Source organism: Dermacentor silvarum, chromosome 1 (assembly GCF_013339745.2).
Source record: "Dermacentor silvarum isolate Dsil-2018 chromosome 1, BIME_Dsil_1.4, whole genome shotgun sequence".
NCBI classification, from domain to species: Eukaryota; Metazoa; Arthropoda; class Arachnida; order Ixodida; family Ixodidae; genus Dermacentor; species Dermacentor silvarum.
The window spans coordinates 326716513-326744261 of NC_051154.1; the positions used below are offsets into that span (position 1 = coordinate 326716513).

Here is a 27749-nt window from a genome sequence, read left to right on the forward strand (position 1 = left end):
AAGCCAAGTCCTCAGAAACGAAGGCGAAGGCAGCGCCACTTTTCTACTCGCTACAAACGAAGGCTTATCTGCACATTGTAAGTTAGAAAAAAACTTAGAGTAGAAAGAATGTTACTGCATTTCAATATTAATAAAAAGACCAGGAACAGCATACACTGGTAGGTGACATGGTAGACCTCTTAAGGTGGCGGTCCCACTCCGGCGGCACGCGCTCGGCATTTTAGTCATTGTTTGCGGACGCACTGTGCTTCCTGCGCTCATTGGGTAAATCTGAACTTTATTGCATTAGAAAGCTTGCTTTATGCGCTTTCCAGTGCTAGCTAGTATTATTTCCTTGCCTAAAGCGTTGCCTCACGTCAGTCAAAACAGTGGGAGCAAGAAACGGCGTTCTTGCTGTACTAGCCTCCGCTCTACTGCCATTCCGACTAAACTGTTAAACATAACAAAATTAAATTTGCTGTGTCTAAATTAAATGTTATGCAACATTTCTATGAAGAGAAATTGCGTGTAAAGCAATTAGAAATTTATATAGGCGCCAAGAAAAATGGGCAAAACTACAAAATATATGAATATTTTTTTTCCTTTTAAGCTCAGGACAACAATATTTAGTGGTTTTCTAGGCTACAGTGTACTTATCATCTATGCAAAAAGTTGTTTTGTGTTCTGATGAATAGTTCGTGAGGTATTATTACTTACAATTGGCAATTTATGACTATACTTGGTGTCACGCATTACCGGCGACGGGACAATACTATTCTAGCTGAAACTCTGAAATTTTCAATAATCAAGCAGCAAGCCCTTATCTCGGATTCTATGAAGAGAAAATTGGCTTAGGTTAATTAGGGAATCTACAGGGGAGTAGTGAATTTAGCTAATTTATCTGCTTACCAGGTCCGTGCAAATTGACATTCTTTTTCATGAATACACTCATTCACAGCAATTGTTGTACATTACATGACACTGTATGGTTATAGTAATTACTAGCATTCACGAGTTTTACTAAGCAGTGCTTGAAACAGCAGATTTTAAATAATAAATCTCGCAGGCGATTTTCGGTGGTGGCGCCATCTGTGAAAAAAGATATCAAGCTGTTTCACGTCAGTTCCAACGTTTGTCAAATGTGGCGCCACTAAACAGTACAAAGTGGGCAAAACGCGCAGGGAATTCTTTCTCCAGGTTTGAGTGTTTGGCTCAGTCTAGTCACGGCACCTCCCCCACTTCCTTCAAGTGCACGAGTCTGCAACCACGCCTTCAATGTAGTCCTATATGAGTTCACTAACTTGTGGCTGCGGGGAGAAAAATAAAGAAAGTGCCGTGCACGGTACATCACGAGTGCATGCCAGATAGCCAGCAGGTTAGGCTGTTGTGCCATTGTGCCAAGGAGAATTGCAAATTTCCATCTTTACCGAAAATAAAAAGTGCAAAATAACAGGGTGCGTACAGGTCCTTGAAATCCTTGAAAACCCTTGAAATTGAAAAATGCGTTTTCAAGGCCCTTGAAAGTCTTGGAATTTTTTTCCTTCCTTGAAAATCCTTGAATTTCGTGAGCAATGCACTCTTTTTAGAGACATTGCGGCCTCCTTTCTGTGGTAGGTCGGCGTCGTTCCATTTTGCTGAACTGCGCAGGAAAAAATAAAAGGCTTCAACGGAGCGAGAGACTCGTGCCGCGATTCGGTGCTGGCTCGGTTGGCAGTTTCACTGCTTTCCTCACCCTATCGTTCGTTTCACTCCTCGCCCGTCGGTCTGCCTTGTGCCGTGAGGGGAAGCTATATAAAGAGAACTATAGTAGAGCAACTTTACACTGTGCTTAGTGCCTTTGGGTGGAGGTTTGTTATATTATTTATGATAATATAAGTGCAATAACATTACCGTATTTTCCGTTCTATAAGTCGCACATTTGTATATAAGACGCACTCCCCTCAAAACGGCAGTTTTTCCAAAAAACAAAAACAAAACGTGTATAAGTCGCACGGGTGTATAAACGCACCTGTTCTTTCGGTAAGCGATTTAAAAAAGTCATAGTGACGTTTCACTCCGTGAACGCGGGTTATACGCGAGCGTATCGGTGCCATATATTTCCACTCCAGGCGCATTTCTGCCGTCGTGGTTGCCGCGATGTTCCGTATAAAGTCGAAGGGTGATAACATCGTCCTGCGCGCCGTTCTGTATTATGTGCGAATGAAAGCGTGCGACAGTGAACCGAATCGCGCGCAAGGGAGGAAATCGGGAAAGCAGCCCGGGAGGAAGGTCGGAGGGGGGGGGGCTGCTTGTACTCTCGGAGCAACTGCGTAGTTTGCGCAGATGCGGCGACTTCGCGGTCGATCGACTCGCGGTCGGCCTGCCGCCGCTTGCGTTGCTGCACCATCCTTCTCGCACGGCGCTCGGGCCCGAACTTGATGACGAGAGCCCGGCACCTCGATAGCGCGCATAGAACCGGTAGCAATTAAGTCAACCAGCGCGCTTCGCGTGGCCATAACATCGGATCCGATTTTGACGGCAGTCTTTCCGAAAAAAAAAAAGTGAATAGGACGCACCGTTCTGAGACGCACCGACGAAAAATTAAGAAAAAAAACCGCGTCTTATACACCGGAAAATGTGGTATGCTGAATGTTTTGGAAATGTTTGATGAACCAACCCAGCTAATGCCGCAGAAGCCTGAGCAGCTGTTGTGGATTTTCGTTGTGTTAACTTTTAATATTGCGGACTTGAGAAATGATCAAGGCATGTTTTACAAAATTGCAGTATACATCTATTTGTTATAATATAATGAATGTGTAGGAAGACTACGCCGAATGGTTTGAAATGTGCGGAAACCTACCCAGTTAATACTGGAGAAGTCAGAGTAGCTGTTGGGGACATTCGTTGTGTTTTGTGAACTTTTTTGTTTTTTGGTATTGTGAACTTGCAAAGTGATCAAGGCTAGATATTATTAGCATCATTGTAATCTACAGTTATTTATTTTTAGTGCAATAACCCTATGCTGAATGTTTTGAATATTTTTGGTGAATTTTACCCAGCCTATATCGGAGAAATCTCAGTCGCTGTGGTACGCGTTCATTTTGTGTTGTGATATTGAGAAATTAGCAAGGCTAGCCATTTTTATTACAATTGTGACATACATATATTTTTATTGTAAGTGCAATAAAACTGGTCATTTTTGGAAATGTTAGAGCAAAAAAATCCTACTTTGGATGCCGCTTTGAGTCCTTGAAAAACCTGTGACAGGTGCTGGAAAGTCCTGGAATATCCTTGAATTTTTGCCTCAGAAACCTGTACGAACCCTGAAAATATGTGCTTTCCTCAAATAGTGTAGGCCTTCAGCAAGTCCCCCCCCCACTCTCCCGAAAAAGATTCCTGGCTACAAGCCTGATGACTACAGTATATTTGGGGAAACAACCAAACAAGAGGACATCAGCAAGTGGCAGATGGCAAGCGTTGCACCAAACCCGTATCAAAAAAACTTTTTGTGTACGCACATATTCATCGTGTCACTATCAGTCCAATCGTACTGCCTTCTTTTACTCCTGTGTTTACTCCTGCAGAGCATACAGTGACACCCAAGCAGTTCTTCGGTCTGCATTGATTGCTTCACGAGTTTGCTTGTCGAATGCTTAGTGAATTAGAATACAGTGTAGACCGCTTATAACGTAAGTCGCCGGAGTCGCGAATATCCACACTATAAGCGGTACCGCACCATAACCAAAGCAACAATTTTCAAGGCCCGCACATATGCAAAACATGTGCACCGAGCCGCCACGCGTATGCGACAGTCGAGGAATGCGGCTAGAACGTTTGCATTCACAGTCGAATCTCGTTAATCCGCCTTTTTCATTTTCCTGTGCTGCCCTCTGCCGCGCGCCGCTGGAAACGTTTTGGTAGGGGCTGGGGCTTTCGCCGGTTGATTTGTGAACCTGCGCCCGTGTTAAGGGCGCATCGGTTGTGCGTTTCGTGGATTGCGAATAATTATTAATGGCTTCTGGGGGGCAGCATGTCGTTCCTGGAAGCCATGTAGCACTCACCAACTATATACATGTAGGGTGAGCAGGCCTGAGTGTGCTGTTTTGTTTACAGTGCGGCCGATAAAGGCACGCTGAGTTCCCTCTGCCGTAGCGGCTGCTTTGGAGTGTCTTGGCACTAACTGCTGCACTTGCACCTCGCTTTTTTTGTAATTCTTTTTACACATTCTTTAGACATTTCGCATAAATAAGATGTTTTCGAGTCCGCAGCATTCCGCGTCGGATTTAGCAAAGCGATGCACTTGTTTACATCGGCATCGACAGCCACAGATCGTTGTTAGCGTCAAAAAAGTGGGGGAAAGGTGCACATATGAAAAGGCGCTGACATGAAAGAATGTCGAAACGTAGAATAAAACACATATCTGCTCATATGGGCTGCGTTGTTTCATCGTGAGACGAGTCAGTATGAGCGGCTGAGCCACTTAAACAATGGCGGCTGTGATCCAGTTACAAATATTGGGCTGTTAATTATTACTGATTCTCGCTTTTCTTTAACTTCGCGATAGTTAGTTTGCGCGTGTGATAAAACATTATTAGAGCAAACTGTGCTCGCATAAGCGCTCATTTAAAGGCCGTGTTGTTCTCCTGTAAAAACGCGGATGCCATCGCTGACACCGTTGGTATATAACTGAGCGAGGCGACTGTTTATGATGCTGTACCGAATGTACCATCTCTTGTTTCGGGTTTGACGCAGAGATAAAGAATACATCTCAGGAATTAAGAAATGTGTCAGCATGCCAACACGTAAAAACCCACCCATCTACGTTGCGAATACGACCGGCAGCCTACGGGAACGGTGACGTACAGATGTTGGCACAGCCGTTGGGCACAGCGCTGTGTCGCCGCTTGCAGATTATTGTGTACGCGGCGATCGACGCGAAGAGTAGTTTATTTCAAATCGCTAAAGCTAGAACTGGACTATAAAAGCACTTTCCTTCATCCTAACTTGCTTACTTTTCAGTACAGGTCCGCCGGTAGCGGGTGCGCGAACTCGACGGCGCCAGGCCTAACCTCCGCTGAACAGGATCAACATTGGCTCAAACTTATGTGCACGGATTGAGAGGGTCGAATCTTGTGCATTTCAACTTCGTAGGCATGTATTGACTCATTTTGAGCACGATTATTTATATATACCAACGAAGGCGTTGCGGCTATCGCGTTATCGGTTCGACGGCCGATCGCGCGGGGTTCGGTCGAATGATGGTCGGCACGCTGATTTTATCGGTGCCGTTGACAAGAAAGCCCGTCGCAGTACAACTCGCGCTCGTCGGTTACGTCTTGTATAGGCCTGGTATGATAAAATGGTCTCCGCGACACAGTGCTGAATGGTCGGCCAATCGTAAGCGTCCGCGTCTTGTCGGTCTCGTATCGTCCCAGTGTTGCCTGCGCCTTGAACGCGTATGCGAAGTCGGGCACACGCTGCCACTACCAGCAAGCGAGGACCGACGCTGCAAGATGTCTTCGTCAGCAACGTGTTTTTAAGTGTTGTCCAAGTGTAACGCAGGGGTTTATCGATAAATTTGCTATTACAGCCATCAATGCAAGGCGGCAACTACGTGGTTCCCTGTGCAGTCTGGACGAAGCCCTCGCCGCTTTCTGTTAAAAGTGGAGTTGCAGTCTTACGCTACGCACGTTTTCGATACCGCACCGACGTCGAGCTACCAGTGAAGTTTCAACGAGGTAAAGAGCACGAGTTTGCACTTGCAGTAACGCGCGTGCGAGCGCATTTTTTTTTTTTTTTTCGGGGGACGTTTCCCCGAGACGGGGCCGCACGGCCGCGCGCCTGACCCTTCCAAAACGTTTCGCGACTAATCCGCCAGGGCAGGGCGCATGCGCCGTAGCGCCATGAAAAAGGCGGATTCGAACGAAATCACGCGGCGGCGCCAAAGTGACCCCTCAATGTCGCGCGCGAACAAAAAAAAAAGAAAGCAAGAAAGAAAAAAAAAAACGCGGCGGAAATTTCACCCTCTCTCAAATGGCAAGGTCGCCGATTCTGCATTGCGCCGGAACGTGCGTCTACGTGCAGACTTCTCAGCCACGCTACCGTAGCCACCACGCGTACAGAATGGCAGTGAACCCTCCTTTCTAAAGCCCCTATATATAAAAAGTAGCGTCACGCTTTGAAGAATGCCGCCGCCTCCTCGCACACCCTTTCCGAGGCCGTGTCGGTATTGGCCTAATGGCATCACGTGGACCGTCGCGCCGCCGGGCACTGGCTGCGTTTGTTTACGATCGCGCTTCATCGCCATTTTCGCCCGAGAAGCGTCTACCGACTCTTGCCGAACAATTATATTGTCACGTGCAACAGAAGGCCTTCAGAGCAAGAAGTCCTGCACCGGCAGAGACGAGTACTAGCCAGGAAGATGGCTGACCCCAAAAACGAAAAACCTCTTCTTCTTCTCTCCTTGCCTGAATACTGGCTCGCGCTCGCCGCAGCTCGAGACCTCGTGGCAATATGAACCCTCTAAAAATAAACTTTTTGCAATAGCAGGAAGATCTACAGTGACACTAAAGAGAAACACTAACTCAACTTTTACTGATAAAGTAATCTGTCCAAACGATGTTCTTTTGGAGAGCTTCTCTCTGCAGGAAGTGGCCATCCATTGTCGCGGAGGCACTCGTAACCTCTCGGTCCGCAGGCGAGTCGCACTTTTAATGACTTCTGTATTATTTTGTCAGTCCACGCAGATCCTCTCATGGTCCCTTTTTGCAGCTGCAAAAATCTTGTTGAAGGACTGTCCGCAGGTTTCTGCATTCTTCAGCCTTGGCTCGTTTTTTCTGTTCCAAGTTGAGTTGCCGTTTTAACACTAGAACCTCATCCGTTGGGTCATCTTCTGCTGCAAAATAATTGAATGCGTTATTTAGCAAATAATTCCAACAATAAAATCTTCCGAGAATCTGAAATAAGGATTTAAAATGAATGTGTGAAACTGATAATAGGTGGTGTTCGAAGTAGCATTTAAGACAAGATTGAAGCTATAGGCGATTTGGTCAATGCTTAAAATACGCAATTTGGCTCTATAACACTGAAGGAAAAAGAGCATCAAGAAACATATTGAGTTGGGCTTGTTGGTATGTTCTGGAACGTGACAGAACACTGGGATGTCGGGATGCATTGGCACAAGAAGCAAAGATTGTGTAAAGACAGGTTACAAGATATTGTGCAAACTCTTGACGTTGACGGTGAAGTGGGTAAACTAATGGCATAATTAAGAGCTCTGCTGAACGCAGTGATCCAGATAAAAAACATGACACACCTGCTAGAAGACATAATTGAACACGTGAATGTAAAGCACGTGTGAATTTTTTCATCTGGAAAGCCTAAAATTGGCTTTGCAGCAGATGATTTGTGGCTGATGGAAGTGGCGCCTTCCTAGATAAATGTGCAGTTTGCTGCTGTTGCTAGTTGGGTGAATCTATGCAACTACATTTACCTATCTGTTTTACTCACGCAGAATATTTATTGCAAGTAAATCGCATATAAATAGAAAACTCAGATATGCATAAACCAATAACATTGAAAATGCCACCCAAAAAACCGCTAGACATGATAGAAAAACACTATAAACAAGAACATTTTTCGATCTGGTATGCCTCCTCTATGATGTGGGCTTTTTCGTTTTTGTTCCTCCGAAGCAAATGTAACAAAAAACAGGTGTACATGAGCAATGTAAAACCACATTGGTTCTTCAACCTAGAAAAAATGTTCCCGCAATTTCTTGTTGATACATCAACCAGTCTAGCCAAAGTGCACAATTTGCATATTTCGTAAACATGGTCATCGCATGGTACTAATCTCTACCTGTGTCTGTTCTTGCAAGCACTGAGCACTACTGAACTTTGGTAAACATGTGACAGATTTAATTGCCGCCTGGAGCTAAAATGCCTGTAAAGTGAAGACAGCACATACGAGTGTTCACTTTAACAGTGTACTGCACTTTACATCAGGCAATACTTATTATCACTTTGCTTGGTCACGGTTCAGTAGAATGCAGTTCAGAGGATTTCAGTCTACAATAGATGTTTGCAAATATGCTGCGAATTAGCGCTTAACTGCACGGTACCTGTATCTGCTGTAGAGCATTCCATTGGTGAGTTTCCAGTCGCAAAAGAGCTGTCAGTCCCTCCTAGGCTCTCAGATGCTCCCTGGATACCTCGAGTTTCCTCTGGGCCCTCAGGTGCTCCTTGGCTCCCTGTTCCTTGTAGTGTGTCACCTGAATATACCAGGTTATCAGCTGTCGGCTGTTGGCAACCTGCTTGATAGACGTTGGCTTGCCATTAGTTAATGTTTACACACAATGCATTTTTACTCACGCTGCAAGTTTATTGCTAGTGTTTTTTTTTTCTGTGTAGCGCTACTGATACCTCAGTTGTGCATTTGGCACCGCTTTTCAAATCTAATATGCCTCCACAGTGAGGCAGAGGCAAATTTCTCGTCTTTGTTCCTCCAAAGAATGCACACAGAATAAAATAAGCATGCATGGCCGATACAAAGAGAGAGAGACAGAAGGAAAAGCAGGTAGGTTAACGAGACTTTGTCCAGTTTGCTACCCTACATGTGGGGAAGGGAATAGGGAAGTGAAAGAAACATGAATCTTGATGGCAGAGTAAGGAAATCTATAGAAGACATTTTGAAGCTACATTTTCTGTATAGACCTGGTGCTTGTTTAAAACACGTTATTCATGGCAACCGTCTCCTTTTACTCTGTAGCTATTTGTTGAGTTTGAGTAAGAGGGCTGCAAGATGTGGATAAAATAAAAACACCAGCGCTTTTCGTTCGCGCCTTGTTTTCATCCGAAGTATGCAGCTATGCCAATCGCCCAATAGCTCAGATGACTGTACTGACACGAGCATTGCTTATCGCTTTACGGTGACCGTTTCTCACCAGCTATTACTGTGGTAAGGCTATCGCTCGGCGCACTACAACACAGCAATATTTTTTTTTTTTAGAAAACGTACACACGCTAACGTCGCGTAAAAAGCAAATCAGTATTTTATGTGCAATCTGAGCCGCATTTGAGTTACGAATATTTGGCAGATGTTGTCGTACCTGCCCTGAAGTTATCTAATGGATAAACACTCAATAATCCGCTCAACGCTTTAACAACTTCGCTTCCCCTGTGAGCACAACACGCTCACTTGAAATGTATGTTTGTTGTTTCCAACGAGCCGCACGAATCAAGCACTGCAGCTTACTTGACACGTATATGTACTACGTTTTCTTCAAACGCGGCGCGCAAACCGAATGGAACAGTGGAGAGCTTGCTAGAAAGTTCGTACTACGTTGTTTTCAACAGCACTAAGTAGAGGAGCTTACTTGAAACTTAGGTACTGGGTGATTTTCAATAAGCGAGCCGCGCGAACCGAACAGTTTACTGGAAACAATAGCGCAAAGCAGAGCGGGCATTGCGAACTGGAGAGCTTACATGAAAGATAGGTACTGGGCGATTTTCAATAGCGTGAAACAAAGCGAGCCACGAAAACGGAACACCTCACTCAAAACCACATGTGCTAGCTACATAGTGTTCAATAGCCGCACGCAGAAGGATGAGCGTGAACCGGACAGCTAAAGTTTAGCGGTCACACGCAAGTACGGTCGCTTGAAAGCAATGATTGTCCATAAACTAGTTTTTCAAGAAACTTGCCTCGCACAAGCGTGTGTTCTTCGAGGGCGCGAAGTTTTTGCGGCTAATTCTGTGGAGCCACGCAGAACGTCGTTCACCGTCGTCCTTCCCGCACGGAATACAGAAAAATGCCTTCCCGGACTCCGTTCGGTTGCTACACCCGAAAGCGCAGCACCCAGGCATGATGATGGGTTATTTCTGGTGTTCGCAAGCGCAACACAAGCGTTGAACGAAACGACCAAGTGCTCTCCCTGTGCGGTGCGTACGCTACGGGTTCGACGTGCCAACTGAAAGGGCTTGGAAGGAATATGGCGGCTAAAGGTCACGTGACACGAGCGCCCCAATCACCGGTGGCCGCGGCAGGTTGCGGCGCGCGGAAAACAAATGCGATACTGTAAAATTTTTCCATTGACTGTATTTTTCACGACTTTTAGTGAAGAATTAAAAGTATAAATCCATGTTTAATGAGAAAAATAGGGCCCGTTCTAGCCAATACGATAGACGATCTTTCCATCCGCGGGGTTATCTCAATTCATGTTGTGAGCGGTTGTATGTCCCTTTAATTACCTCTGTTAGTTAACACCAATGCCGGACAGAAATTTATGTTTATTGGAGCTTGGAAAACGTTGAAGGGCGAGGAGGAACTTGCCTCCTCTTCTCCGGTCACTCTGCTCAAGTGGAAAGAGTAGAGGGCTCTGTGGGGGGGAGCTTGTCCTGGGTACTCCCATGTCCTTTTTTTATTGTTTCCGAAAATTTATGCGTGGCCTTAATACTTGGAAACCGTCATGCTGGCAAAGATAGAAGAGAATGGGGTACGGAATTGAAAGGAAATTCAGGGTTTTTCAGTTGTCACCTATTCAGAGGAAACCGCCTCGGGGTTTAATTTTTTGTGTTTATAGGTACATATACCGAAAACACGGAACCTTAGCTATGATGTTGTGCTGCTGAGCTCGAGGTGACTGGTTTGGTCCCGGCTGCATTTCGATAGGGGCAAAATGTGAAAATGCTTGTGTACTTAGATACACATGCACATTATAGGCCCCAATTTTTTTCTAAACTAACCAGGCAGGCACTGATGCCAAGTGTTATATTGAATGACATAGACCAAAAGTGCTATGCTGTAGGGAAACTTGAGGGCTTATGAAGCAGCAGTATGTGCATTTTTTTAGGCCGAATAAAAATGCAGGTTACTATATTTTGTTCAGGTGTTCGTGACATCATTGTCTAGCAGATAGGTTGTTTTAGCTACCATGTTTGAAAAGTGCCACAGGAAGGCCCCCAAACATGGTCTACCTGTCATCTTGGACAAAATAACAAGAAAAATAAGAAAAAAATAGGCACTGTCAAAATATATTATATCATAGGAAGCTCTCGTGGAAATTTCAGTATGGCATCACAAAGTTGTGCATTGTTTCTTACTTGCCAAGCCTCTGGTCCTGCTAATGCTAACCTTTTTTATTTTCTCTAACTACATAATTTCATTTCTGGTTAGAAATTCTTCAACTTGTTTTACAATTATCTTTTAGGCGACCCTGCCCTGACACACCGAGCAAACATGTCTGTTGCAGCACTAAATGCTCTCGGAAATACCCACGCATGAGGTTGTGGACAGGGCCTAAGAGCAATGGAAGACAGAAAACGGGATCGGCCAAGGAAAAGTGAGTTACGGCTACTTGCAAACAATGCCGAGACTTCTTTGTTTTAAAGCGAAGCTTTCATTGTGTCTTCTCAGGGGTTTGGCATTCGTCGTTGTTTTCTCACCGGATACATTTATGGCTGTACAGTCGCCGACCCATAAATTGGACACCAATAATCTGGACATGCTCGGTAATACCTCTATCACACCTCCATTGTCAGACCATTGTCATAATGCAGTCTTAGTCATGCCATCATCATCACTCAAGCTTTGTCATCCAACTTTCATCATGCCATTGTCATCATACACTCCTCTTCATCCCATTGTCCTCATGCTGTTGTCATACTATTGTTGTCGCTGCGTAGTCGTCGTCATGGATTGGTTGTCATACCGTCATCAGGATACTGTCGTGGTTGTTCTGTTGTCATGCCACCATCATCATCACTTCAGTGTCATCATCCCAATGTCATCACGCCTCATTGTCATACAACCTTTGTACGCCTCATTGTCATACGTTTGTAGATTGAATGACTTTAATCTATCATAATCATGCTGTCATCATTCAATTGTGAAACAGATGCTACCATGCAGCCATTGTCATACTGTTGTCATCATGCCCTCTTGGTCATGCCATCATCGCGATTCCTGCTTTTTCATCCGGTTGTCATTATACCATCGTCATCATGCCATCGTTGTCAGTCGTCGTTATACCATCATCATAATTTCACTCATTGCCATCATGCCATCATCATTATACGCCTTTGTAATCTGATCAATGTCATTCCTTCTTCGTGATTCCATCGTCACTGTGCTGGAGCAATACAGTCGTCGTGCCTCCATGCTTATGGGCGACGTTAGCAAGTGATTGCCGTAGCAAAGGGGGATGATATCGGAGTATGTAGCATATAGCCGAAGCAACCAAAGTCTCAAAATTATGACTACACATGTCATATAAATGGGACTTCAGAAATATGGTCTGTCGCTACATTGCTTAATTGCTATTTGCATTGCTGTCGACAGTCATCGTTGAGATGAGTTTTGGTGTAATTTTTTGTACCTACCTTTGTTTGCCTGAAAATTCCAGTTGACCTTTGTTGTATAAGTGATCATAACAAAAAAAAATTAAGGGGGGATTCATGATTGTCATCTGTGTTAGCTATTTACAAACTATTGCTGGATACTCTGTGCAGTTTCCCGGAAACAGGCTTTTATTCACGTGGCGTTTTTTATATATGCAGGAGGCCAATAGTCCTCGAAAAGCTGCCTCTTGCTGTTACATATGGACTGCGACAAAGTGGGGATAACCCAAGTGGGCAGCCAGCAAGAAAAATTCCCAAACGAAAGCTGTCACCAGGTCCTTCAAGGTGTGTGCTCATGGATATGTTTTCAGTATGCCAGAGGCAATAATTACACATGACATCTGGAGAAATGGTGACGGCCTACAGCTCCGGTTGACTGCCTACTGCTTTGAGGAGGGACTCTTTATTACAACAGCCGATTCAGTCACACGTTTGATTCTTTTTTTTTTCCCTGCTATCCCCAGGGGTTCCTCTGACTTGAGAAAATTTCACTTTTTAGTGTGCTCATAACAAAAATTGCGTAAAAGATCGGGCTTCGAGAGGTACCATAGCACCTTGGATTGCACAGCTACTAGCCACTGTAGCATGGCTTTTCACTGAAGCAGTGATGCCATGTTTGAACCACTGTTAAGATGAAAGATCAGATGTTCAGATAGCTGCTGCGCCATATTTCACTGTGCAAAAATAGAAGCAAGAAGAGCAAGTGAAAAGACAAAAAAAACTAGTCTTGATTCCTTTCTGCTGCCATTTCCACACAGGAAGTGCTTCTATTGGCTGGCAAGCTTGAATTGCTGGCAACTTTGTTTTTTTAATTGCTGGCAAGCATTTCGTGCATTTTTGACTGTGGCAAGCTGCGTTACTGGCTTGCACTTTGTTATGGTATCTTCGACTGGTCGCCTCGGAGCGCTCTAGATCGCTCTCGCGAGCGGCGTTGTCTTCGGCTGGTTGAAAGAGGGTGCGCGCCTTGCGTTCGGCTGGTTCTTTTCGATCGCTCTCCTCCCACGTCGAGCGCTCTGAGGCGCTCCGCGCCCTGTCGTCAGAGCAGTCGTCAAGATGAGAGCGTTTCCAGCAACGTCATCACAGCACAGTGTCGCCGTTCTTGGCGACCGTCCACCGTAGCCTAGGCAACCTAGGCCACAGCATGCTGGCGGCTCAACGAACGGTCGTCCCACCGGCGCATCCGCTGGTTTAGCTTTGGATAGGCGAAACATCGGACGTTAGCAGTAGTCACGTGGTTTCGCATCTGCCATTTCCCCCTCCGAGAGCTGAGTCACACGTTCGGCTTGCGCGCTTGTCCTCTACATCTGAGTCCGGGGAACGGCGGATCTACATGACTGTGCTTCGGGGGATGGATGCGACCAGTCGAAGATACCATTAGTTTATGTTAAAAATGCAAAATTGTTGGATATATCTTGCAAAATGGTGGAGTAGTTGTATAAAAAAAATTCAAGGGGCACTTGGTTATTCATACGTGGATGAATGCGAAAGCATTGCGACCACCGAAGGTAAACAGTTCGACTCCCACCAAAGGTTGTGGGTCTGAGTGCCTTAAAGGGACTGACAACCGATATTTATGGATCCACTTTTTTATAGCGCAATGAAAAGCTCACCCTCGGTAGTGATTACACCTGCAGCGGTTATTTCCAAAAGTGTGTGGATATTTTGTAAGCAGAATTTTTCGATCTGAGCAGACTCAAAAAAAAAAAAAAAAAAATGAGTCCCTCCTCCAGCAACGCTGCGAAGTGATAGCGATGCCGATAGCCCGCCTTGCAAATTGTGAAAGCCGCCCATCGTCCTGCTTTCACTGGAGAAAGTGCAACTGTGGTTAACCACCTATATTGTCACCTTTCCAGCCACTTTTCAAAAGTAAATAGACTGGTACAATAAGTTTGCGTTGCTGTACAGACCTTTCTTACAGCTGCACCGCGTTCTTTTCCCAAGTACACGCCTCTCGCTGGCTCCCGTCGTCGTTATTGGGCACACGGCAGCCTGTCCCACGCTGCTGCCCAGCCGTAACGAAAATACGACCGCTGAAAAGAGCTAGCGGCCGCGTACGGATTTCAGAAGCCGCGTGGGAAGTCGCTCACTTTCAACCATGCTAGGTTAACCATGCTTTCAAGGCATGTCTCTAGTATGCTTCAGGGCATAGCAGTTTACAGTGTATGGAGTCCGTGGGTTCTGATCTCGAGGGCTGCAATTTTCCGTGCGGCATCTTATATATATATATATAAACATGGTTTTGCCAGCTATGAATATTATGTCTTCGAATGAGTTTTATTTACAGTATTCACAAATGTGTGTTGGTTACTGCAAACACATGCGCTTATTCTGGTCGGGAGTTCTCACTTTTTCAATTATGGCATTTAGAATATTATTTTTCCCTTACATATATAGGTCTATGTACCCTTTGATTTAATTACCTAGAAATTACATTGTTCATTCTTCGGCCACGCAGTTAATAAACCGGGTTTATTTCACTCTAATATTGTTTCTTCGATCATTGTCCCTGATCAATATCCACCAACAAGAAGCACGTGTAAAATGACACGATATCGATAATAAAATTTTCTTACGTAGCCTTCATGGTGCAGAGATACCAGTTACTTTTAGAGGACAGTGGTAAAAACTACATTTGGCACCGGCCGTCAAGATTCATGGGCGCACCGAAGCAACTAAACCATTAAAAAAAAGTACTGTACAGAGGTTCTGCGAGAAAAACTGGGCGTCTGCGTAGCGAACGCGTGCTCACTAGCAGACGACGCACTTGACAACGACAGCAAAATTGAAGACATCGTGTTGTTTAATCTATGCCTCAATTATATATGTTTGGCAAAATGGTGTAAACATAAAGTTTCACTTGAAATAAAGTGCTATTTTAAAAGCGTACTATGCGCAATCGGCCTCGGCGCCCGCAGAGAAAGTACACTGAATATGCCGCGGAGCGCGTCTCCGCCCCAATCCAGTTCGCTCGCAGCGCCCTCGCACTATTTTTCCACACGCGGTGCCTCAGCGGCAGAGCGCCGTTCGGCCCACTTGTCCATTGTCTAGTACACTCTACCACTATGCAGCATGTATGCGGCGACCGCACAAACATGGCGCTGGTTCGAAGCGAAGCGCAAGGCCTAGGCACCTGTGGCAGTTTTTTGTTTTGTTTTGGTTTTTGGGGGTCATTGCAAGATTTATCGAGCACTCGCAGAGATAGTTGTCGAACACAGCAATCCGCTGTACCCTGCCTAACCTCTTCAGTGCGTGCGATCGTCAACGGCAACAGACCGAAATTTGTTGTGTTTACGCGAGGGTCAGAAGAAATGAAACCGGTGATTTCGTGTGTGTTGGGCCGTATTTTGCTTGTGCAGTACCAGCAGTACAAACGCGAAGGCCATCAAATACACGTGCATTTTCTGCATGGCACATGTATTCAGTACGTGCCAGAATGAGCAGAGTGCGATCGCCCACCTGAGCGTATGGTGTGCCTAGGTGCTGTGTGTGTGCGCGCTTCATTGCTGCGAAGCTCATACGTGTATGTGCAGTGTGCAGTGCTGGTTTGTGTTTAGGAAGTGAACGTATGACCTGTAGCGATGAGCTTTATTGTCGCGTCATCACAGCCATTCGTAATGTGCTGTTTGTGCCTTGCTTCGTGTGAGCTGTTTTGGGGGCTGCGATGCGCCTTGGTGACCGTGAACACGTACAGAGCATTTGAGTGCTAGGGTTCTTACTGTACGAGGTGAAGGGTACTGTTACGTATGCGTGCAATTTCGTAAGAAGGCAACAAACAATGAGACCAAGGACAACATAGAGGAAATGACTTCTACTTACTATTTGAATTAACGAAATATGATAAATTAATGGCAATGAAAACGGATGAAAAAACAACTGTGCGCAAGTGGGGAACAAACCCACGTCTTCGCATTACGCGTGCGATGCTCTCACCATTGAGCTACCGTTGAGCCGTTTTGCCATCCACTTTCTGGGTATTTATGTTTTTTCAACTAGAACTCACCCTGGGAGTGTTAGCCAGCGCCATCACTCGCAAACCTAGGGGTGGATGTAGAACATCCTTTCTGCCGCAGGCGTCACGAGCACGTGATCTTTTTCGGTGAAGCCAACTGGTCAATAAACCCACTTATCCTACCTGAAGGCATCAATGTTGCCGGATTCGAGCCCTCGTTAAATAATGAACTAGAAGAAAGGGAACCGAGGGGCCCGATTTTTATTAATCATATCATAAGAAGACAACAAACAATGAGACTAAGGACAACATAGGGGAAATTACTTCTACTTACTAATTGAATTAAGGAAATGATAAATTCCAACCCTAAGTAGGAGAGATCAAAAGCTCGAAGAGGTGGTGAAACGCAAGTAACAGTAGCGCGGTCTACTTTGGTGTGTGAACATAAGTGTCGGAGTCAATTTACTGACGCCAGAGCGAGCCTATTGTTTGTTATCAAGAGGACGCGCATTGGCATCTGTGTACGGGCTAGCGCCAATATTTGAACAATGCCTTCTTTTGAAACGCGCGCCTTCGACTCGCCCTTTCCAGTCACCAATCACGTCTTCCGTTGTGCCGTGCGCAGAAAATCTAGGGACAAGCTCCACCGGCCCAGCCAGTCGGCGAGAGGCAGACGCACAGCAGACGCAGCGTCACACCATCAACATCATTGTGTGTGGTCGTGGCATCCCAGCAGCTGTAATCGGGACAAGTGTCACCAGCATCTCACTTTACTTAAGCTTCCTGTCTTAATTTAGATTCATTGACATGTTCATTGCATTTGAGTTCAAAAGCCTGTTCAACAGAATTTGAGCCGACTTTTGTATTCGGGGCAGCGCTAACTAGGGTTCCGCCGGCTTCGAGGTGGCCGCTTCGCTTTCCGTTTTTCTGTTGCTCTTTGTTCTTAGTTTTTTAACGTTGGTGTAAAGCAGTTTTGTCCTGACCTCGAACGGTGGAGTTTCTGTTCTAGGTCAAGAATTGATAGTTTGCTGCGTGCTCCCGCTTTTGTCAGGTCCAGTTCGGTGAAGATTGCGGTGCCGAGCGTTTTGTAAAAGCAAGCCGTCTCACTGGACACCAGCTTCAGTTGTTGCCATCTCTGCTCAGTACATTCACTCTGTCCCTTCGTTTTCTCCAACAGATAGGCGCTCATGCTGTCTCACGTTTTCACACAATAAGTCGCACGTTAACAAAATGCATTGTAACACCAATTTCTTTCCACTTGCTTTTGGTTTGCAGCATGGACCAAACGCCTTATGTTCTCTTGGAGCGAATCAACGCCGATTCACAGCGGGCGTTCGAGCATGGGCTCCAGCAGATTCCCATCGCCCAAAGGTACTGTTGTAACATTTAACTTCCATGTAGACTGAAGTGAAGTATTCAGTCATATGTGGTGTATGCAAGACAGAAGGTTTTACACGTCGCGCTGTCAGCCTTCATGCATTCCATTAATGCACGAACAGAACAGCCTGAGTAACTGTTTAAAAGGCATTTCTTGCCTGTTTATTCAGCGCACTCTGCAAACAGTGACGGTGTGCGCAACAGAATTATTAGTCTTCATTTTTTTTTTCAAGAATTGTAGCCTTTGCACTTCATTACAGGAGTTTCTTGTACACCTAACAGTCTGTAAGGAACTTGAATATACTGTGCTTTAAGACCTGTGGTGAACAATCAATATGACGCGTTCGTGATCAGGACTGGGCTCCATACCTTTCTCGCTTTAAGCTTTTCAAATTCATTACTGTGCGTATTTTATGCGAGCAAGTCATTCGGTAGGTGACACACATTATGCCAAGACTGCTGTCACATGTTAGTACCTATTGAAATTGTTTCAGTATGTAGACATGCCTTCTTACTGGCCACATTTCTGATTTGCAGTGGTAGGCTAATGGTCACAGCACTTCAGCAAGTTGTGGACCTTAATATTTCTGAACTTGAGGCTCCCATAGTGAAATGTTCTACCTAGCACAGAAACAAACGAAAAAATGATATGGACAACATAAGGTGCTCTATGGTGTTCATCTCAGTTTTCTCCATTAGTTTTCTGTGCTAGGTCCCATTCACACTTGCGACTAGGTGAGGTTGCGGGACCAAGTTTGTCGCAAAGCGACCAGTCGCAAATAGTAGTCCCAAATGATCGCTTTTCTCGAAAGGCAACCGTTTCGCGCTAGTCGCTCACTGCTCATTTTTTAAGTCGCGCAGTCGCAGAACAGCTGAACCAATCAGATGCAAAGGAACAGGACGTCCGTATATGCTGACGCTTATTTTACATGGCGATTACATTTCAAGCAGACGTGAACGGCATATCGAGAGACATTTCGGTTTAGCGACTCGTTGGCCGCATTTGTCAGTGTGAATGAACATCATTTGTCTTGAGTAGATTTCTGGTCGCCAGTCGCAATTGTGAATGGGCCCTAAGGCAACGCCTCCGACTAGGCCTACTTTCTTCCTTAGCCACATTTACCCTACAATAAATTGAAACTTATAGGTGCGCTTTAACACTGCACCATTTTGCTGCATCTGCGGAGGCACAAACACGGTGATTTTGACAACGAACAATGGCTTGGAATTGCACATACTGCAAGCAGCGCAAAGAAAGATGAGAAAGAAAGTCTCAATAACGACCCCAAGAGCAGTGATTCTATAGTTCGCTTTTTACTTTGGCTGCGCTTTCCACTTGGTGCCAGTCTGCGTAGGAGACTGTGTGATACTATGTGCTGCTAATCTGACCGAAGCTTTGGCGAAAATGGGTGTGCACTGGGGCAGCTGTGGGGGGAAACGTTGGCCTTGGGCATTGGTGAAATTTCTTGAAGGGTACACGGCTTAGAGCACGGAATGTGCTTTTTGACCCGGGCCAGGCTTGGACTTTCTGGTGGTGTGCATGTAACGTGCAGCGAGTTATCCTCGTGCGTCTCGACTCTGAAAAACATGTCTTCTTCAGGCCAAGTTCGGGCTTGTTTTGAGCCGAGCTTGGGCCTGAGGTAAAGCGGTGGCGGGCCAGGCCGGGCGGGTAACGTAGATTATTTCCAGGGCCGGGCACGGGTCTCCCCATAAAATTTTTGGTCGAGCTCGGGCGGGCAGCCCAACGTAAAAACGGGCCTGGGTTGAGAAAGTCTACCTGTGCAGTGTTCTAACACGGCTGACTTGCATATTGTCCCGTGTCAACGCGAACTAGATACAACACGTTGAACAAGACGGCGGAACAGCTTTAGAAAACACCAGAACAACAGACGTCTTCTTCGTCTTCGAGTTCCCCCTGTCCCACTACACGGAGCACGTTAAAGCACATATCGTCATCGTAGTCTAAATGTCTACATAGAGCACGCGTCAATATGAGCAATCGCTTTTGTTTATTTAGTACAGCCCTCTATGCATTTTGCAGCAAAGCAGGTAGCAGATGTGGTGAAGAATGTCCACTGCAGGTGTGGGCAAAAATTTATTAAAAAATCTTCCAGAATAAAATATAGAAGGAATGTTCGTTTGGGTATGTCAAGAGCGATTTGTGTGGAAAAGTAGAAGTGTGTGGGTTAATTAGTCAGGTCTTGGGAATTTGCCGAAATACTTGCAGCATATATATCAAGATCTTTGTAGCATATTTAGTTCTTAACATTGTGTCATTTCAAAACTATATAAGGTATATGAAGTTGAAATTTGGTGTGAATATTGTGCGTCTTTGGTGAAACAAGGCGGAATAATTTGTGTTGCAGCTGCTTTGCAGCCACTGCAAGAAAAAATCAATTTTGTGCCAATTGATTGTCTTGGTGGTTGCTGTCGTAATGAAACATTTGCTGTTTGCGAACTGCTAAGCATATCCAGTTCAACCTTCGTAGGGATATGCTGTACATTTTGGCGAGCACATTGAATAAATTGAGTAATGTTAGGTGTTTCTAGGTGTGGAATAGGTTTACAAAATAAATGGAACTCACTCAGGCTCACTAACAAATTGCATATTTATCTTAGGGCGCAGTTGGACTCACCAAAGTTCTACTCTGCTGTGCTCGCTCAAACTCGCACCCCTAGGACCTGCTTGAGCTTACTCGGGCTCGCGTGTCAGTCTGAATCTGAATGAGTCGACTCATGAGTGAGTTTGTCAACCTATGGGTAGAGCAATCGCAAAAACGCCAATACACCAGGAAAGCTACTACATACTCGGTGAGAGAAGGTAGTCTGTTCCTAACATATTGATACAAATTTTCCACTAAGAACCGAAGCATTTAATAGTGTATGTTTACAAATCTTTGTGGAGTTAAAGGTAACATGCGACAAACACCTCTTAGTTTTCAGGTACGCAAATTGTGTGCATGGTGGGTGGGCTATGCAGTGTGAATAACGGAAGATCGTAGTGTGTGTTCAAGAGACTTGTCCTAGGCTAGCGGTCTGGCATAACACAGCACCAACATTCCGAGCAGTTCTCACAAGACCCAAATGGAAAATAACATTGTTCACTACTGTACACTTAGAGTTAATGCTTTATTATGGATGCCATTCCTGCCTAATTCACATACACTTTTTAAAAGAAAGGGTGAGCTAAGGGGCAGGGATTATTGCTTTAGATGAGCTGCTATCCTGATATACAAATGAGCAGAAATGTTAAATGCAGACCGCCTAACTATAGCAGCCTTACACAGGCAGCACTCTCTGCCTGCGCGTAAGATACAGTATGCACTATGCCTTTCTTCAAGTTCTTTGCCTTACTCCCGCAAATCTCAGTCTTCAGTGTCTCTTGCCCATTATCGAAAGTGTAGGCTTTTGGCAACCTTTCTATTTTATTTTGCCACTTTGAGTACCCATGATTTAGCCTCTTACGCCGACCCAGTCGCCCAAGTGGTCTACCTGGTCAGGATGCCATCATGGTTGTTCCTTTGTCATCATTCCAGCTTCGTGATATCACTCTTGTCATGTCGTCATCACGCTTTTTCCCTCAACCCAGTGGCCCAAGCTGTCTTATAACGTAGGCTAACGTAGTGATGCCGTTGGAGTCATTGCATCGCCGTCATATAGTCATGCATTCGTTCTCACACCACCATAGTAATGCCATCGCGGTTTTTTTTTTCTTTCTTTATTACACATATACTTTTCATTGTACAAGATACGCGCAATCTGTATGGTCCCGTTGGCAATGGCTAGTACAGGGCCCATTTAGACATATACATATAAGAAACTGTCATACTATTTGGTATAAGTGTAGTCAACTTGGTTAAAAAAATATACAAGAAAATACAACACTTCGCAAAAAAAAACACAAATAATTGAGTAATAGTAGTACAGTAAAAGCTCGATGATACGAATCTCACGGGGTCACGAAAAATATTCGTATTAGCCGAAATTCGTATCATCGAAACACAATTAAAACTACTGTCGAATCTCGATAATTCAAACTCGAAGGGGCCCGAAAATTTGTTCGAACTTAAAGGACGTATTTTTGAAGTATTCGTGCACCATAGCACGATGCACGAACGGTGCGAGTCGTGAAATATCGCGGCGCGCAAGCGCATAGCAAGCGCGGGCCACAAAACTGCCCACGCCGGCGGCTAACGGTCGCTTCCCGATAAGGACAGAAAACGAAGCTTCAGGGAGCGAGCGGGCGGCGCCGGCACACGGGTGCGCGCGGAGACCGTCGAAGGTGAGGGAGGAGGGCGGCAGGGAAGCGGATTTGGCCGCGTCAACTCCGCCGCTTCGGTGGCTCCCCTCGCCCTCCCTCTCAACTCCCTCGTAGCTCTCTCACCTTCGACTCCGTGCGCACATCTCCATGCGCGCCCGCCGCCGTGCTGGCACCAGCTTTTTAGCCGCCCCCTGAAGTTTCGTTTTCTGCAGTTATCGAGAAGCGAGCGTTTGCGGGCGTGGGAGTTTCGTTGGCCCGACTGTGCCTCCGCCGCTGCTTCCCTCTGCGCTGCTGCAGCAGCGTGCAAGGTCAACATGTGACTAGAAAATAGAGGAGAAGGGTTCACTGCCATTTTATCCGCGTGGCTGAACGTCGGCACTAGTGTGTGCTAGAATACGGTTGTCTAGAACACTCCAGTCGGCACGAACACGCTTGTTCCGGCGCGATGCAGAAACGGCGACCTTGCAATTTGAGAGAGGGGGAAATTTCCGCTCCGGGTTCTTTTTTTTCCTGTTCCTTCGCGCGCGGCATTGAGGGGTCTCTCCTGAGCTTTTGCTCTATGGCGGTGTCGGAGCAATGCCGGTCGGAGGCGCCACCGCGTTATTTGGCGCGCTGCTAAGAGCCTTGTCGGTGCGCGGTATGTTCGAAATAAGCGTGTTCGAATTAACGAGATTCAACTGTAGCTACATTAAAGAGTCAGAGGTGAACTCACTCAGGCACATGTACGTAAAAAGCATTTATTTCTTGAAGCGCCACCGCTTCAAGCTCTTCGCGCCCAGTCGCAGAGTCCGCGCTGCCCGGCGCCGCGCCTCCGCACCAAAAGAGGAGAGAAAGCGCGTGACTGCGCGCTGTTCTCTTTCGCGGCCGTCGGTGGGGCGGCGTTTATTCGTATCAACCGACGCAGGCTGAAAATCGATTCGTAACAACCGTTCTCTAGCACGTTGCAAAGTAATGGGGCTCGGCCGGAACCACAGAAAAATTCGTATCATCCGGAAATTCGTATTAGCCGTGATCGTATCATGGAGCTTTTACTGTACATAGATTTGCTAATAAGAGCATGTTGTATATTGACAGAGCGTAAGAGTTGGTATTCCATGTCTTATACTTAATAGCACAAGACAAGGGACGAGGGACGGATGGACGACGCAGACACAGCGCTGTGTCCACGTCGTCCATCCGCGCCTCGTCCCTTTTCATGCGCTATTAAGTATAAGACATGTTGTATAGGTATTAGTAATAATCTGTTCGACAGGTTAACAAAGAGAACAGGAAAATTACGCCACTTCGTAATAAACACATGAAAACCTTGATAAATAAGTTGTACATGGTCTAACAAAAATAGAATGTAAATATTTATTAGTTTAGGAAGCAGAGAGAATTCGAAGTAGTAATTCCTCATTGCTCTCAGCAAGTTCTGCGAGTTCTTTATGTAGTGTGGAATTCCATTCCAGACTTTCGCACCAGCGTACTGTAGCAGTCGTTTGCCATAGGCGTTTTTTATTTCCGGAATATTTAGGTTACCAAAAGTTTGGTTCCTGGTGTGGCGTAGTGGGGTGCAGAGTAACGAAAGGGGGAATGGCTCGTTGTGTCTTATAACATTGTTAATACATGTGGCTAATCTTAATCCCCATACAAAATCAAAAGGCAAGATTTTTGGCATAGAGAACAGGGGTTTGCTTGGTTCATAGTATCGCGAGAAAGTTATCGTCCGTATAGCTCGTTTTTGCAAATGTCTTACGTGTTCACGGTAGGAACCATATGTTAAACCCCAGGATTCTACACAGTACAAAAGGTGGCAGTTCACTAGAGTAAAGTACAAAAGGCAGAGTACTGAAGCGTCAAAATATTCACGAGCTTGCACGAGGGCATAACAACTTGAAGAAGCTAATTTAGAACACACAGCATCTATCTGAAGCTGCCAATTTCAGCAGCTATCTAGGACACCAAGGTAAGAAAAATAGTCGGTACGTTCGATAGGGCAATTAAATAATACGTAGTAGCATATCATTATGTGGAGTAGCTTTAGTTCGGGAGTGGAATACCATATATTTTGTTTTATTGGGATTTATGGTAAGCTTGTTAGCAGCAAACCAATCGGCAAGTTTCGCTAGTTCTGTATTCATTTTTTCTTCTATATCAGAAATATTATCACCGGTAATAAATAGGGCGGTGTCGTCAGCATACATGAGCATTTCGGCCGTGGTTCGTACTTGTGGTAAGTCGTTTATGTATAGCAAGTACAGCAACAGACCTAATACAGAACTTTGTGGCACACCTGATTGTATGGATTGAAGGGAAGAAGTAATGTTATTAATAGTTACTGTTTGTTGATGGCCTTTAAGGTAACTTTGAAAGAAATCCCATATAGTGTCGTGGAAGCCATATTTACGTAATTTGTAAAGTAAGATTTCGTGGTCGACGGTATCAAATGCTTTTTTGAGGTCAAGAAAGACCACCACGGTACGGTGTATTTGTTATTTTGAAGGGCGGTATTTTATGTCTGACTTAGTGTAAGCACGGCTGTGTTTGTAGAACGCATAGGTCGGAACCCATGTTGATATGGACGTAACACATATTTGTCCAAAAATGAGTCCATGCGTTTTGCGATTTTTTTCAGATATTGTCAAGAACACTTGGTACAGCTATCGGCCGGTAGCAAGAAGGGTCAGACCTGTCCCCCTCTTTATAGACGGGGGTAACCTTGGCTATTTTGAATGTCGATGGATATATTCCAGTAAATAATGAGTGATTAAGTAGATTGCATAAAATGTCTCCTATTATATCAATGTTCTGTTTTATAACGTTGTCGGGATAAGGGGGGATGCCAATGGCCCTCTGCCTCGACACACCGAGCCCCGCGGTAGGCCCATGCCTGCGCATCAACCGCGGTCCGGTACAAGCTCGAGGAAACAATAGACGACAACCACGTGTACACTCGGAAAGCATTTATTACGACTGCAACTAACACTTCGAGCAGGCCAGCTAGCTATAGTTGACATCGCTGAGGGTTCCCTCGAAGAGAATAATACACTAGGTAAAGAAGGCTTCCGACTTACCAACTGGGAAATACGGGGGGGCCGCGGCGTTTGCCGCGGCACGAACGCGGTTGACTAACCACGTGCGGGAATCGGGAGCGGCGGTGGAGACTTCCGCCATCGCCGTTTGCTGGAGACCAAAAAGACCCGGGCGATATCAGCGGGATCTGACGTGACCCACCCGGTGGCGCTGATAGCGCTTGAGATTCCCGCGCGCCGCCCGCGGAAGGAAAGTTTCCCCTCTCCCAATTCTCCCTGGCACGCATGCGCTTGACGCGACGTTCGCTGCCAGTGCGGCGGTTATGGGACCCGAGGATTCCCACAACGTGTGCTGGAATCTCGTCCAGACCTGGCGCTTTAGTAATTACAAGCTTACGTACAATAGATATAATTTCACATAGCTCTACATTGTTTATAACAAAACTATTTGTCGTGGAAATAGGCTCATACGATGCTTTGCTGGGACGAGGCAATGTTTTGGCCAAAGAAGGACCAACATTGGTAAAGTGTTAGTCATTGACAGTATCCTTAGTAACGTTATCTGGTACAATTTTTTTATCACGAGTGTGTCCTGTTGCTTCGTTGATTATTTGCCACGTTTTCCGTGAGTTACCAACTGCTTGTTGAATAAGGTTGGAGTAGTATTCTTTTTTACATTTACGTGACATAGCTACCGATTTTTTACGGGCAGTTTTGTGCTCACTTACAAGATGGGCATTATGCTTATCGCGTTTCCATTTACGATACCAATAGGCCTTTGCCTTAAGCGCATCTAATAAATTCTTAGTCATCCAGGGACAAATTGGTATCTCATATGTGCGTCTGCTGATGATAGTCCTGGAGTTTCTAACGGATTCTGTAATAACATTAATTAAATTAGTAAATTCTTGGTCTACATCGTCATGTTAAACCTCGTGCCAACTAATTGAAAGTGAAAAATTACGGACTTTTCAATAATCAATTCTGTAAGATGTTCTGTGGCCAGCATGGTTTACCATAGGCACTCCTTCTATTGTGACAAATGTTGGTATGTGATAGGTGACTCGTTAAAAACGCCTGCTGTTATGTCAGTAGGAATGTTGGTGAGGACATGGTATAAAATGGTCTCTGATGTGCTGGTCGATTAGATTGCGAAAATTATACGATTGTATTATGTAAGTACATTCTTTGTGGCTAGCGTTCAAGGCATCTATATTTATATCCCCAAGAATTATAACCTGTGGACGGCCACTCCTTGACAGGGCTGAAAGAATGTCCTCAAGTTTGTCAAGAAAACAGCTAGTGGCTGTGGTTGGTGGGCAGTAAATCACACTGACTAGTGAGAATTCGATCTGTAGAAGAAGTGATTCAATATATGTTCGGCTGCATGTGAATTCAGGTAGTATAGATAAGGAGAGTTCGTTCTTAACGAAAAAGGCAACGCCACCACTGCACGAATGAGATGAATGTGGCTGAGATATCATTTTATATCCAGATATGGTAACTTCCTTTCTCAGCCATGTTTCAGTGGCTGCTATAACGTCATAATGGTTATCTTGCTGCGATATATACGAGAGAAGGTTAAGATTTTATACTGGGGGTGGTGCAGTGGAAAAGCGTTTTTTCTTTTCTTTTCGGGTTAGATTTATGAACTTCAGCCATGGTAAGCTTAGTTTACTTTATTAAGGTCCTCGACAGATGACACGTGTAGTACTCGAGTTTTCACTTTTACGCATTGGTATCTTTCCATCGGCTACCCATGCAAACTTCCAGTTCTTCTCTCGTTTGGCCTGTATGGCTTTTTCTAGCAAAACCTTGTTCTCGGGACGCAAATGTTCATTGACGTATACGGGCGTGTTGTCTTCAAAACCAAGCATGGAACTATTGAGTCGGTCATTTTTGGCTGCCCCTAAGAAGTTTTCTCTGGAGGTCCTCGAAACGAATCTCAAAACAATGTTTGGGGGCGTGCTGCTATTTGTGGGAACACGATGCGCAGCGTCAATGTCGTGGTAGGAGTGTGCAATGCGCAAGTATTTCGGAACCTTTTCAATTGTGTCGCGCATGTTTTCGTTTTCCGCAACCGAAACACCCTTCAATTCGACATTGTTGCTCCTTCCATACTGTTTAAGTTCTGCGAGTTCTTTCCTGATTTCTTTTACTTCACTGCTTAATTTCTTGTTTTCTTTCTGGTGCTCAAGGTTTTCCTTTTTTACTTCAGTCAGTTCTTGTCGAAGCGACTTGATTTCCTCCTAAATTCTTCGAAACTCGTATTTATAAATCCCATTGACATGTTTACAGATCTCAGCTTTTATGACACTGTTCGAGGAATCGTGTTTCTTCAACTCTAACCTGAGGTCATTCATTGCTCCAGTAAATTTGGTGGTCATGTCCAGTAGAACTTTCGCCACCTTCCTTTATGCTGTTTGGGGCTTTATCACTCAAAGCTTTCGTGAGGGCCAGCAACACGTCAGCGTTAGTTTCGTCCACGCCGCTCCTATTTCTAGGCATGATGAATGCACAGCACAAAGTTGAAATGGTTACAGGAACAAGACAGTCAAAACAGCGGATGGCACCAGAGCAGAGCAGTAGCCGTTACCGATAAAAGCTTTAGTTCATATATAAGTAACCGTATAAAAAGCCTACCTGCAGCAAAAAAATTGGACAGCGTTAGTGAGCGTGCCCGCCCAGCTGCCGTATCTGCTCTGATGCCAGTCCAACGGTGCCGTCTCCTCTTATAAGGCCAGTGGAAACGCCTCCCTGGCTAGCTTGATGAGACGATGATCATGCCATGC

At 45.3% G+C, this 27749-nt stretch overlaps 2 protein-coding genes across 6 annotated transcripts in view; one reads left to right on the forward strand and one right to left on the reverse strand.

The window, feature by feature from the left end:
* Positions 1 to 27749, reverse strand: part of LOC119437340 (uncharacterized) — a 583955-nt gene that overhangs the window by 293131 nt on the left and 263075 nt on the right. The window lies entirely within an intron of this gene.
* Positions 1 to 27749, forward strand: part of LOC119437342 (uncharacterized) — a 528585-nt gene that overhangs the window by 84626 nt on the left and 416210 nt on the right. For all 3 annotated transcript variants that reach the window (XM_049660446.1, XM_049660448.1, XM_049660447.1), the window contains exons 5-7: positions 11168 to 11299; positions 12516 to 12641; positions 17581 to 17676. In XM_049660446.1, the coding sequence (XP_049516403.1) occupies positions 11168 to 11299; positions 12516 to 12641; positions 17581 to 17676 (354 nt within the window). The remainder of the gene's footprint in view (positions 1 to 11167; positions 11300 to 12515; positions 12642 to 17580; positions 17677 to 27749) is intronic.